Source organism: Sciurus vulgaris, assembly GCF_902686455.1.
Source record: "Sciurus vulgaris genome assembly, chromosome: 1".
In the NCBI taxonomy this organism is placed as follows: domain Eukaryota; kingdom Metazoa; phylum Chordata; class Mammalia; order Rodentia; family Sciuridae; genus Sciurus; species Sciurus vulgaris.
This window is the reverse complement of record NC_136461.1, coordinates 162,526,804-162,539,092: the sequence shown is the minus strand read 5'-3', so window position 1 is coordinate 162,539,092 and position 12,289 is coordinate 162,526,804. Positions and strand designations below refer to the sequence as shown.

General features: G+C 34.6%; 1 protein-coding gene across 1 annotated transcript in view; it reads right to left on the bottom strand.

Moving 5' to 3' along the window:
• Positions 1-12,289, bottom strand: part of CNBD1 (cyclic nucleotide binding domain containing 1) — a gene marked incomplete at both ends in the record, with an annotated part of 341,848 nt that overhangs the window by 104,271 nt on the left and 225,288 nt on the right. The window contains one exon of the mRNA XM_079146622.1: positions 8,488-8,633. Coding sequence (XP_079002748.1) covers positions 8,488-8,633 — 146 coding nt within the window. The remainder of the gene's footprint in view (positions 1-8,487; positions 8,634-12,289) is intronic.

Sequence of the window (12,289 nt, the reverse complement as noted above, 5' to 3'; positions counted from 1 at the left end):
GAATTTACAAAAAGAAAGCCGGCATTACAGAACATTCTCAGCAAAATATTCCATGAGGAAGACATGAAAAACCAACGATGCAAATCAGCAAAAAGAGGAACTAGCCTAAAGGAATAGCCAAATAAGGAGAAACCAAATCATGTCAAAAAACAAAAATGAGTCAAATGATTGGGAATACAAATCATATCACAATAATAACCCTGAATGTTAATGGCCTGAACTCATCAATCAAAAGACATAGACTGGCAGATAGGGTTAAAAAGAAAGATCCAGCAATATGCTGCCTGCAAAAGACTCACCTCATAGAAAGAGATACCCATAGACTAAAGGTGAAAGGATGGGGAAAAACATACCATGCACACGGACACAGCAAAAAAGCTGGAGTATCCATCCTCATTTCAGATAATGTGGACTTCAAGCCAAAGTTAGTCAGAAGGGATAAAGAAGGACATTACATACTGCTTAAGGGAAGCATAAATTAGCAAGACATAACAATTATGATTATCTAGGCCCCAAACAGTGGCTCATCCATGTACATCAAACAAATCCTTCTCAATTCCAGAAATCAAATAGACAATAATACTAGGCAATTTTAACACACCTCTCTCACCACCACTGGACAATCCTCCAAACAAAAATTGAACAAAGAAACCATATATCTCAATAACACAATCAACAATTTAAACTTAATGGACATATATAGAATATACCATCCAACAAAGAACGAATACACTTTCTTCTCAGCAGCACATGAATCCTTCTCTAAAATAGACCATACTTTTATGCCACAAAGCTACTGTTAGCAAATACAAGAAGATAGAGATACTACCTTGTATTCTATCAGATCATAATGATTTGAAATTAGAAATAAATGACAGAATAAAAAACAGAAACTTCTCTAATACCTGGACATTAAATAATACGTTATTATATGATGAATGGATAACAAGACATCAGGAGGGAAATAAAAGAATTCTTAGAAATAAACAAGAACAAAGACACATCATATCAAAATCTCTGGGACACTATGAAAGCAGTACATAGAGGAAGATTTATTTCATAGGGCTCCTTCAACAAAAGAAGTAAAAATCAACAAATAAATGACTTAACACTACAGCTCAAAGCCCTAGAAAAAGAAGAGCAGACCAACACCGAAAGTAGTAGAAAACAGGAAATAGTTATAATCACAGCTGAAATCAACGAAATTGAAACAAAAGAAACAATCGAAAAGATTAACAAAATAAAGAGTTTGTTCTTTGAAAAAATAAACAAAATTGATAAACCCTTAGCCACACTAACAAAGGGAAAGAGAGAGAAAACTCAAATTACTAAAATTTGGAATGAAAAATGAAATATCACAACAGACACGAGTGAAATACAAAAGACAATTAGAAGCTATTTTGAAAAATTTACTCCAACAAAACAGAAAACCTCAAAGACATCAACGAGTTTCTAGATACATATGAATTACCTAAACTGCACCAGGAGGACATACACAATTTAAATAGATCAATTTCAAGTAATGAAATAGAAAAGGTCATCAAAAGCCTACCAACAAAGAAAAGTCTGGGACCAAATGGATTCTCAGCCGAGTTCTATAAAACCTTTAAAGAAGAGCTCGTTCCAATACTCCTCAAAGTATTCCATGAAATAGAAGAGGAGAGAAACCCTCCCAAACTCATTCTATGAAGCCAATATCACCCTGATACCTAAACCAGACAGAGACACATCAAGGAAAGAAAATTTCAGACCAATATCCTTAATGAACTTCGATGCAAAAATACTCAACAAAATTTTAGCAAATCGCATACAAAAATATATTAAAAAGATAGTGCACCACGATCAAGTGGGTTTTATCCCAGGGATGCAAGGTTGGTTCAACATCCGGAAATCAATAAATGTCATTCACCTTATCAACAGACTTAAAGTTAAGAATCACATGATTATTTCGATAGATGCAGAAAAAGCATTCAATAAAATACAGCATCTCTTCATGCTCAAAACACTAGAAAAAATAGAGAAAGTAGGAACATTCCTTAACATTGTAAAGGCCATCTATGCTAAGCCCATGGCCAATATCATTCTAAATGGTGAAAAACTGAAACATTCCCCCTAAAAACTGGAACAAGGCAGGGATGCCCTCTTTCACCACTTCTATTCAACATCATCCTTGAAACTCTAGCCAGAGCAATTAAACAAACCAAAGAAATTAAAGGGATATGAATAGGAAAAGAAGAACTCAAACTATCCCTCTTCACTGATGACATGATCATATATTTAGAGGAACCCGGAAATTCTACCAGAAAACTTTTAGAACTCATAAGTGAATTCAGTAAAGTAGCAGGTTACAAGATCATGCTCATAAATCCAATGCATTTTTATATATAAGTGATGAATCTTCAAAAAGAGAAGTTAGGAAAACTACCCCGTTCACAATAGCCTCAAAAAAAAAAAAAAAAAAAAAAAAAGATAAAATACTTGGGAATCAATCTCACAAAAGAGTTGAAAGACCTCTAAAGACCTCTACAATGAGAACTACAGAACAATAATGAAACAAATTAAAGAAAACCTTAGAAGATGGAAATCTCCCATGTTCTTGGATAGGCAGAATTATTATTGTCAAAATGCCATACTACCAAAAGTGCTATACAGATTCAATGCAATTCCAATTAAAATCCCAATGATATACCTCACAGAAATAGAGCAAGCAATGATGAAATTCATCTGGAAGAATAAGAAACCCACAATAGCTAAAGCAATCCTTAGGAGAAAGAGCGAAGCAGGGGGTATCACAATTCCAGATCTTCAACTCTACTACAAAGCAATATTAACAAAAATGGCATGGTATTGGTACCAAAATAGACAGATATATCAATGGTACAGAATAGAGGACATGGACACAAACCCAAATAAATACAATTTTCTCATATTAGACAAAGGAGCCAAAAATATGCAATGGAGAAAAGATAGCCTCTTCAACAAATGGTGCTGGGAAAACTGGAAATCCATATGCAACAGAATGAAACTAAATCCCTATCTCTCACCCTGCACAAAACTCAACTCAAAATGGATCAAGGACCTTGGAATCAGACAAGAGACCCTGTATCTTATAGAAGATAAAGTAGGTCCAAATCTTCAACATGTTGGCTTAGGATCAGACTTCCTTAACAGGACTCCCATAGCACAAGAAATAAAAGCAAGAATCAACAACTGGGACAGATTCAAACTAAAAAGCTTTCTCCCAGCAAAGGAAACTATCAGCAATGTGAAGAGAGAGCCTACAGAGTGGGAGAAAATCTTTGCCACTCATACGTCAGATATAGCACTAATTTCCAGAACATATAAAGAACTCTAAAAACTCTACACCAAGAATATAAATAACCCAATCAACAAATGGGCTAAGGAAATGAATGGACACTTCACAGAAGAAGATCTACGAGCAATCAACAGACACATGAAAAAACGTTCAACATCTTTAGTAATAAGAGAAATGCAAATCAAAACTACCCTAAGATTCCATCTCACCCCAATTAGAATGGCAATTATCAAGAACACAAGCAACATTAGGTGTTGGCGAGCATGTGGGGAAAAAGTTACACCCATACATTGCTGGTGGGGTTGCAAATTAGTGTAGCCACTCTGGAAAGCAGTATGGAGAATCCTCAGAAAATTTGGATGGAACCACCATTTGACCCAGATATCCCACTCCTTGGCCTACACCCAAAGGACTTAAAATCAGCATACTACAGAGATACAGCCACATCAATGTTCATAGCTGCTCAATTCACAATAGCCAGATTGTGGAACCAACCTAGATGTCCTTCAATTGATGAATGGATAAAGAAACTGTGGTATATATATATATATACAATGGAATATTACTCAGCCATAAAGAATAAATTATGGCATTTGCAGGCAAATGGATGAAATTGGAGAATATCATGCTAAGTAAGATAAGCCAATCTCAAAAAACCAAAGGAGGAATGATCTCGCTGATAACCGGATGATGACACATAACGGGGGGTGGGAGGGGTTAGTGTTAGGGTTAGGGTTAGGGTTAGGGACGGGGGCAAGAATGGAGGAAGAAATGACTGTATAGAGGGAAAAGAGGGGTGGGAGGGGTGGGAGGAAGGGAAAAAATAACAGAATGTTTCAAACAACATTACCCTATGTAAATGTATGATGACACAAATGGTATGCCTTTACTCCATGTAGAAACAGAGAAACAACATGTATCCCATTTGTTTACAATAAAAAAAAAAAAGAATGGCGTCCTACTTAGAATTAGTTTTACTGCAAGTATGTGAAATATGTCAAAATACAGCCTACTGTGGGAAGCCATCCACGATGACTCATAGGAGAATATAATGGCATAGTTCAAGTCATTAATCAGGAATATCTGGCCTCAGGAACTCACAGCTTGAGAAAGACCATTCTAAAACTCCTGAGTCACTTAGTTATCCTGCATTAGCGCACCGCTCAAGTTCAAATACAAGCATCTGATGAGGGAGTGACCTGCTAGAGCCAAATGGCTTGCTTACCTCCATCCCCCGGCTTGTTTTTCTCAAAGCAGTTCCTCCCATTCCATGTGATGTGTATCTCTATAAATACGGCAAGCGTAGGCTCCTTCCTTTATTAGACCCAGACCCTTCTTGAGGGCTCATTCCGTCATGCCCCTGCTCTTAAGATAACTTTGCCTTCTGCCTTTATTTCTGACAAATAAATTTCAAAGCTCTTATTTCACAGTCAGCCTACCCCTCAGACAGGATCCCTTTCCCTTGCCCATATAGGAGATGTGAAAGACCCTACTGTTATGTGTTTATCTAAAAAGAACAAACAAAAAATTAATAATACATAAATAAAGCTCTTAACTTACCATGAGCTTGCCTACTTAACATTCTTTTATAGTGACACATCTGGAATTTATTCTTAAGGTATTTTAAAGTATAATATGGATTGTATTGATTACTGGCAATAGATCTCAAAACTTATTCATCCTGTGTATCTGAAATTTGATGCTATTTAACTAACAACTCCCCATTCCCAACCCCTGCCGCCCAAGCCTCTGGTCATCCTTGTTGCACTCTGTCAGCCTATGAGTTCACACTTTTAGTGTGCATGTATTAAGTGACGTCATTCCACCTCTTAAAACTATCACCTTGTGAGTGGAGATTTCAACACACCAAGTTCATGGGGTGGGAGGGTGGACATAAGCCTTCACAGCATGGTGCTTCAGCTTCCATGAAAGCATGTGTCCACATTAGATCCCTGCATCTTCTTCAAGTCTTTGTATGCCTTTAGAGAAGTCATGGTCTTTATGGTAAGACTAAAGATTTTGTTATTTCTATCATGAGGATACACTATTTGCATTATGGTTAATTTATATATGGAAAAGATGTACACTACATTATTTTTATGAGATTTAGCTACGATATTTTATATACTATGTGAAATTTAAATCATAACAGAAAATAAAGACTATAGAAGTGAAGGATATGTTAAGCATTTAGCAATATAAAAACATTTTCAATGTTAGAATTAAATAAAAATTTTATTCAAATGAAGTTGGAGATATAACTTCATGAAAATTAGAAAAAATGAAATTGAATTAAAGAAATAGAAAATAAATAATATTGTAAGGCTTAGTGAGCTTCAAGTACAGAAAATAGTAAAGATGTTATTGAAAGAAAAGAGAAAACATATGGATCATTTTATAGGAATGTGTTTCAATACTAACATAAAGGTAGAAAATAAAGAGATTTTGATTTGGAATCCAGTTCCAGGCTAGCTACTAAATGAGGATCTCAAGCAGGTTAATTTTCTACTTTTCAGGAGATTGTCAATCTTAAAAATCTCATTTCCTAGCCTATACAATAGATAACACAATGGACAATTCTTGACATTACTTGACTTCAGTTCATTATGTCTCTCTCTATATATATATACATGTAGAAAGAGATGAATATATGTAATATATATGCAGTTATTTTGACATAATAACATAAGTAGTTTTTAGGTATACTATTCTTATAATATATAAATAATATGATAATAAAATAGTATGTTTTAGTAGCATGATCACTTAGAGACATGCAAATTTTATTCACTACTGAAAAATTGTAATACATTTCCTTTTTAACTTTTTATTGTATGTAGAAACTGAATGTGTAAGAAGCTGAGGGAATAATGATAAGTTTAAGAAGTTTCCTTAAATAATACAGCTCTAAAGAACTAGTGGCCAGAAAAGAGACCAGAAGGTGCAGACAGCTGTGTGGAGCTGCACTAGAGAGAGGAAAGCCTCTGAACAGATTGAAAGTCAGCATCCTGGGGATGAGGGGCCACATGAGGGAATTCTCTAAATAACAGCAGAGGGAGGGCATGCATACTTGAATAGAGAAAAAGAAGAGAGACAGACATCTAGTTGGGCTTGTTTTTTAAGCTGGATGAACAAAGAGATCTACAAAGGTCAAATATTTAATGAATTGACTGCTTTGATAGTGAAACATCCGAGCTGTCAGAACTAGATATCTTAAAAACCCATGAGAAGGATTTTGACACAAGTCTGTATAAACAAAGACACTTCTAAATTTATTAAAAAGTGTCAGAAGTATGCCCTACTGAAATGCAAGTTCAACTGCTTTCTTTAGTATAAATAATCAAGTTAAATTTAATATTTTGTTATTGAAATTTTGTACATTAATAGTCAATAACTTGAGTTATTAAGGTGCTTTCAGAATAAATGTTGCTTCTAATTATAATTTTAGAACTTTCTTGAAAAACATGTAATTACATATACTAACACATGAATCCTTATTCATTGTGGAAAAAATAAAACACACACATATGTAGAAGAAAGAGTTAATCATTACCTTTATTACCCTTGAATTAGCTTCCATTACTACAACAAAATACCTGAGACAACTGACTTTATACAGAAAAAGGTTTATTTAGCTCACTTTATAGGTTCAAAACCTAACATCAATCATGTTCCCAGTGACCTAAAGACCTTCTTCACCAGACTCCTCTCCCAAAGTTTCCACTATCTCCCAACAATGCCATCTGGGTGCCAAGACTTTGATCACAATGGACCGTTGGGGATACTCAAGCCACACCCAAACCATAAATCCCCTCAATTTACTGACCTCCACTAAGATAACATCTTAAAATACATGTATTTTTTAGACTATGTCTTTCTGGACCCATTCTTATGTATTCAAAAAGTTACCTGTACATTTATACATTTTTATAAATATTTATGTAGTTCCTTAATTGGTCTATTTTTATTTACTATAGTTAGCATTTATATATATGACTATTCATTCTTTTTAACCATTGTCTAGAATTCCATAGAATAGATAAAGCACAATGTATTCTTCCATTGAAGGGTATTTAGATTGTTCCCATTTTTTACCATTATCAATATAATTTATAATGGTAAAAGTATGGGCTTATAAAACAAATAATATTTTGCTATTATTCTCAAGGTAATGGCAAAGCAATATTGAATAGTTGTTCATTTTTTCCCTTGAAATCACTTTAATTTCTGCAAAACTCTGGATTTATTTTTCACTGCTTGACTCTGATTAAATGGAACTAATTATGGGAGAAAATCATTTGGGAAAAACTATCAAAATATGTAAATCTTTTCAATTGACACATTTTCTGCAATATGCCAGTCAGGTTTTAAATGTCTTGATTCTGATGAACCACTTTAAACAAACGGTGACATAATGCACAAAGAACCAAGTAAGCATTAGGCTGAAGTGTATTTGAAACTCAATCATAGCTGCTCTATTTAAAATAAGAACAATAATATCTATCTTTGTTTCTGTGAGTCTTAAAAATGGATGCCTTTCCCACAATATACAAATTATATGCCTTTCTCTAAAAGATTCAAGTAAGTGCACTTCTATTAATATATCTTCTATATCCCTGATAAACATAATAAAGACTAAAATTGGGAAACTAAAATCTGTCTAGAAAGTTTTTTCCTAATATCTAGATCAACATCTAGAATAGGCAAATAATTACACTATTTACTGTTAAAACAATGAAAACAATGCTAGACTGTTACAAAATATGTAGAGTAGTACGTGGTTCTGAAATGTGGCCTCAGACTTCTAATCACTTGGTAATAATTGAATAATAATTACTTGAAAGATTACTGGAAATGTAATTTAGGTCCCACCCCAAACCTACTGAACCACAAATTCTGGGGTCTGTGCCCCGCAAGATGTGTCTCATGAGTACAGTGTGTAATTTGGATGTGTGCTCAACACTGAGGTACAATAGTGTGTACCTTAAACCTTTCATACTAAAATGTGAGATGTTATTCATTTTGCTACTTATCACCTTACAAGTGGAATACAAATGAATAGTACATTTTAATGTGTGGCATGACATTGTGGGCATCATGGTGATAGAGAAGTCAGCACAGGTATGTGCATTTCATCCTGTCAGATGCTGCTCCATGTTTTGGTCTATTACCTGTGCTGCCTTTGATCCAGGTTTCAGAGATGACATTTTTACTAAGTATCCTCAGATGCTTATCATTTAGCTGAGCAGTTAGGTCTGGAATTGTCTTCAGCATCTTCCACACAATGTTGTGTTCATGTGTTGTTCTTTCAACAGGTCTTAAAAAAGAAAGAAAGAAAAGAAGATTACAAATTCAGACACTGTGAGATGGATGCAAAGAGACAAACCAACACATCTTTGAATTTTACATTTCCTGTTTCGTATTTTCTCTTTATTTAAGAGTGAGGGAGAAATGTGATGATGTTCCACTTGGGATTACTATTCCACTTTGGAAGTTTGCTTCCTCTCCAGCAGTAAGATGTACTTCCAGGATAATTTGAACTTTAAAAATTTACAAATGCATTTACATTTTTAAATAGAAAGCTCAATACTTCAATTATAAGATTGTATCCTTTTTAATAGTAATTATAATTATAAAGACCTTTTTCAGATATCAAACTGAAAAAGATTGTTATTCCTACTGTTTGCTCTTGATCCTTAATAGTACTTAAGTACTATTAAAGTTAGATCAAGGATAGCTATGATTAATACTTAAGGATATAAATTTTAAGTGAAAAAATGCATATGTAATTTAAATATAATGTACTGTTATCAGAATGAATGATACTTATTTACTTCTAATCATTAAATTCACTATTTTAAAATGTGATATTATAATCAGGATACAAAATTCACGTTAATGTAAGTTCTCAAGTGAGAAACTTTGTTGTCATAGATAACTAAATGCCCAGCATTTTTCAAGCAAAATTCCCAAATCTAGTGTGAAAACTGAGTTTAGCAGCAGAAAAGCAATTCACAGTGCCCACATCACACATATAGTGTTGCCAGTACCAATTCCAGTAGAGACATCATGTCCTGTTAGCCTATCTGGATTCTGTGTTCATATATGAGTTTTTGTATAATGATAGGAATTGGTTTTTTGTTATAAGTTGTAGAAAAAGGAAGTTCAAAAGAAAAATGAGTTTAGTAGATAGCCTTGAGAAATAGACTTGATAAAACTAGTTCTCTACTTCACATCATTTAAAAATGTGCACTTCGGTTACAATAATAATGAATTAGTATCAGAAATGACTTAGTGTCTTAATCAAAACCTAAAATATGTCATTGACTTAGCTGCCAAACAGGAGGTGGCCAGAAAATAATATCACAGGCTAAAAAGATGGAGATATACACACACACACATAAAGACACACACACACACACACACACACACACATTTAGTGGCAAAGCATTTATTAGTCATTGTAATAATTTGGAAGGCAAAACAAAGAACCTAGGAAACTTGCTACTTACAGAAAATAGTTGGAAAAGACCAAGTTATTGTGTTTAGATTGCTTCGTGTTGCTTATTTGCAGCAGTATTATTAACAGAGTAAAACTGATCAGTTTTCAACCAGAAATGAAAGGGAACAGAGAGGATCCAGAAATGGAGTCTGGTTATAAAAGCCAAGTGCGCCTGGATCCCATGTAGCAAGAAAGGATAAAAAAAAAAAAAAAAAAAAAAAAAAAAGACTTGACTACCAAGAGTCTATTAAGTCTTCTGGATTATGTAAAGGTGCTTAATCCTATGGCAAAGATCTGATAAGAAGACTTTGCCTTCCTGAACAAGTCTGCCATTTCAGAACAACTTAAGAAAGCCTCCATTAACAAAAAGACAGGCACAGGGAGAGTAAGCAGAGGAATAAAGACTTTAAAACAATGTCTGGAACATAACCTTGGCTTTGGTTACTGGCATGCAGAAGATACCGGAGGCAAATAGATCAGAAGCCTGCTGTTTTGGGAGGATTTACACCACTAATGAATCCAATATTATATGGCCTAATAAAGTTTTAACTGATTGAACTTTCAGATTCAAAGAAATTGTGCAACACTTCCCACCCTTCAAAGGGAATGTATTCTCCAATGTTCTTATTAGAATTGCCCACTGGGATAAGAGACAGGAGAAAACCTCCCAGAGAGAAGAGCCAAGAGGTGTTCTTCCCAATAAAGCAGATCCAGGATATAATTCTAAAAACTTCTAACACTCTTAAGGCAGAGGTTTTTAAAATCAGTCCAGCAAAACAACATTGTTGCTAGGTATCAATGACTTCAATGTGTTTCCATTTCCTCCTTTTTCTGAATGTAAGTTTTTAATGACAGCATATCCTTGGTTCACCATCCTGCATTGTCTGAGAGGAAAGCAACGTATAACTGGATCTCTGGGTTTTATGCTAGTGAACCAGAAATAGCCATATTCATTCTTGACAGGGAGGAGGGTATTATCCTCCAAGATCCTAAACTTTGAGATTCAATAATGGATAAAACTTTCAGTTTTGTCTTTTTATGAGAAAGTAAATACCTGTACTGAGAAAAGGGTAGGCACAGTTAGTCAGTAAGCAAAAATAGGCAAATTGCAGGAGAAATGCTAGTTGTCCAAAAGTTGATTCCTCTTATTTCTAGGCACTTGACTAGGATACATTTCCAAGCATCTCTCTGGCTATATGTCTGAGTTCTAGCCATTAGAAAATGAACAGACACAGAAGTAAGGCATAGCTTAATTAGCTGGTTGAATTTTTAAATACAACATTTTAGTATTAAAAGAAGGTGTGTGTTTATCTGTTAGGCACATAAACCATGTGTGAGTGTGTGTACATATATAAATACATATACATCAAAATATAAGTGAAATATGCATGTACTTCATGCAAAACAGGGAGATAGATATGTATTTATGTTTGTACAAGAAATTGTACAACTGTTCATAGAAAGTTCTAGCATATTTCCAGTACTTCCTATCTGTCATATTCTTTGTATAGATGAAATATATACATATGCTGTCTTATAACAAACCTAGTTTCATTTAACAAACAGAAAAATTAATGCAGAGTTTTTAAAAAACTTGTTCACAATCTCATGGCTAGTCAGTGGCAGAACTAAGGGATAGCTTTAAGGATGTCCAAAACAGTTTGGCTCTGGATTACATGTTTGAGAATTCTGGCACATGACCAATGACTGTGTAATTTTATTTTAGGTACAACCACAGGCAATTATAAAGGCTTTACTGGCATGACGCATGGGGGTAAATGCCTCCCCTACATCAGACTAGGTACACAGGTTTCCTGGCCAGTTATGCTCTTATGCATGTCTGCAATCCTGGTCCAGGAACTCCTGTTTGGAAGTCTCCTTTTTGGAAAATCTTAAAGATACTTTTCTCCATTATGACTCAGAACTCAATTCTTCCCTACTTCTAGCCTTCAGATCCATAAAAATACAGGAGCCTTTTGTTCAGGGTCCCTCAAGAGTGAGACAGTCTCCATGTTTGCGTTGATGCCCCTGCCCCTTGACTGGTGCACCCTTCCGTCGGGGGGAAACTGGACATGGGGACTATGGTGGGTGCTTGCAACAGTTTTAAACCATTGCTTACACTGTTTTCCTCCATTTGAACTTGTTGATTTAATCAACTAGTCTGCAACCTGCTGTTGCTCATTCTCTCCCCAGATCTCCTTAACACCTGGGAAGGTTCTTAACCCCTTGCTATGCTGAAAATGATACTCTTTATTGTTCTGATCTTCCGTAGCTGTCCTGATTGTCTATTTGATATATATATATATTTTTTGTTTGTTTGTTTGTTTGTTTGTTTTGTTTTTTTTAGTGGTCTGGGTTAATACTCCAGCTCTCATTATGAGCTTATCTATTATTCCTTAGAATTCTGTTAGCTTGCTGTTAGATATTTGAAATCTGTGATTTGATAAAAACAATAGTTGCCTTTACCAGCA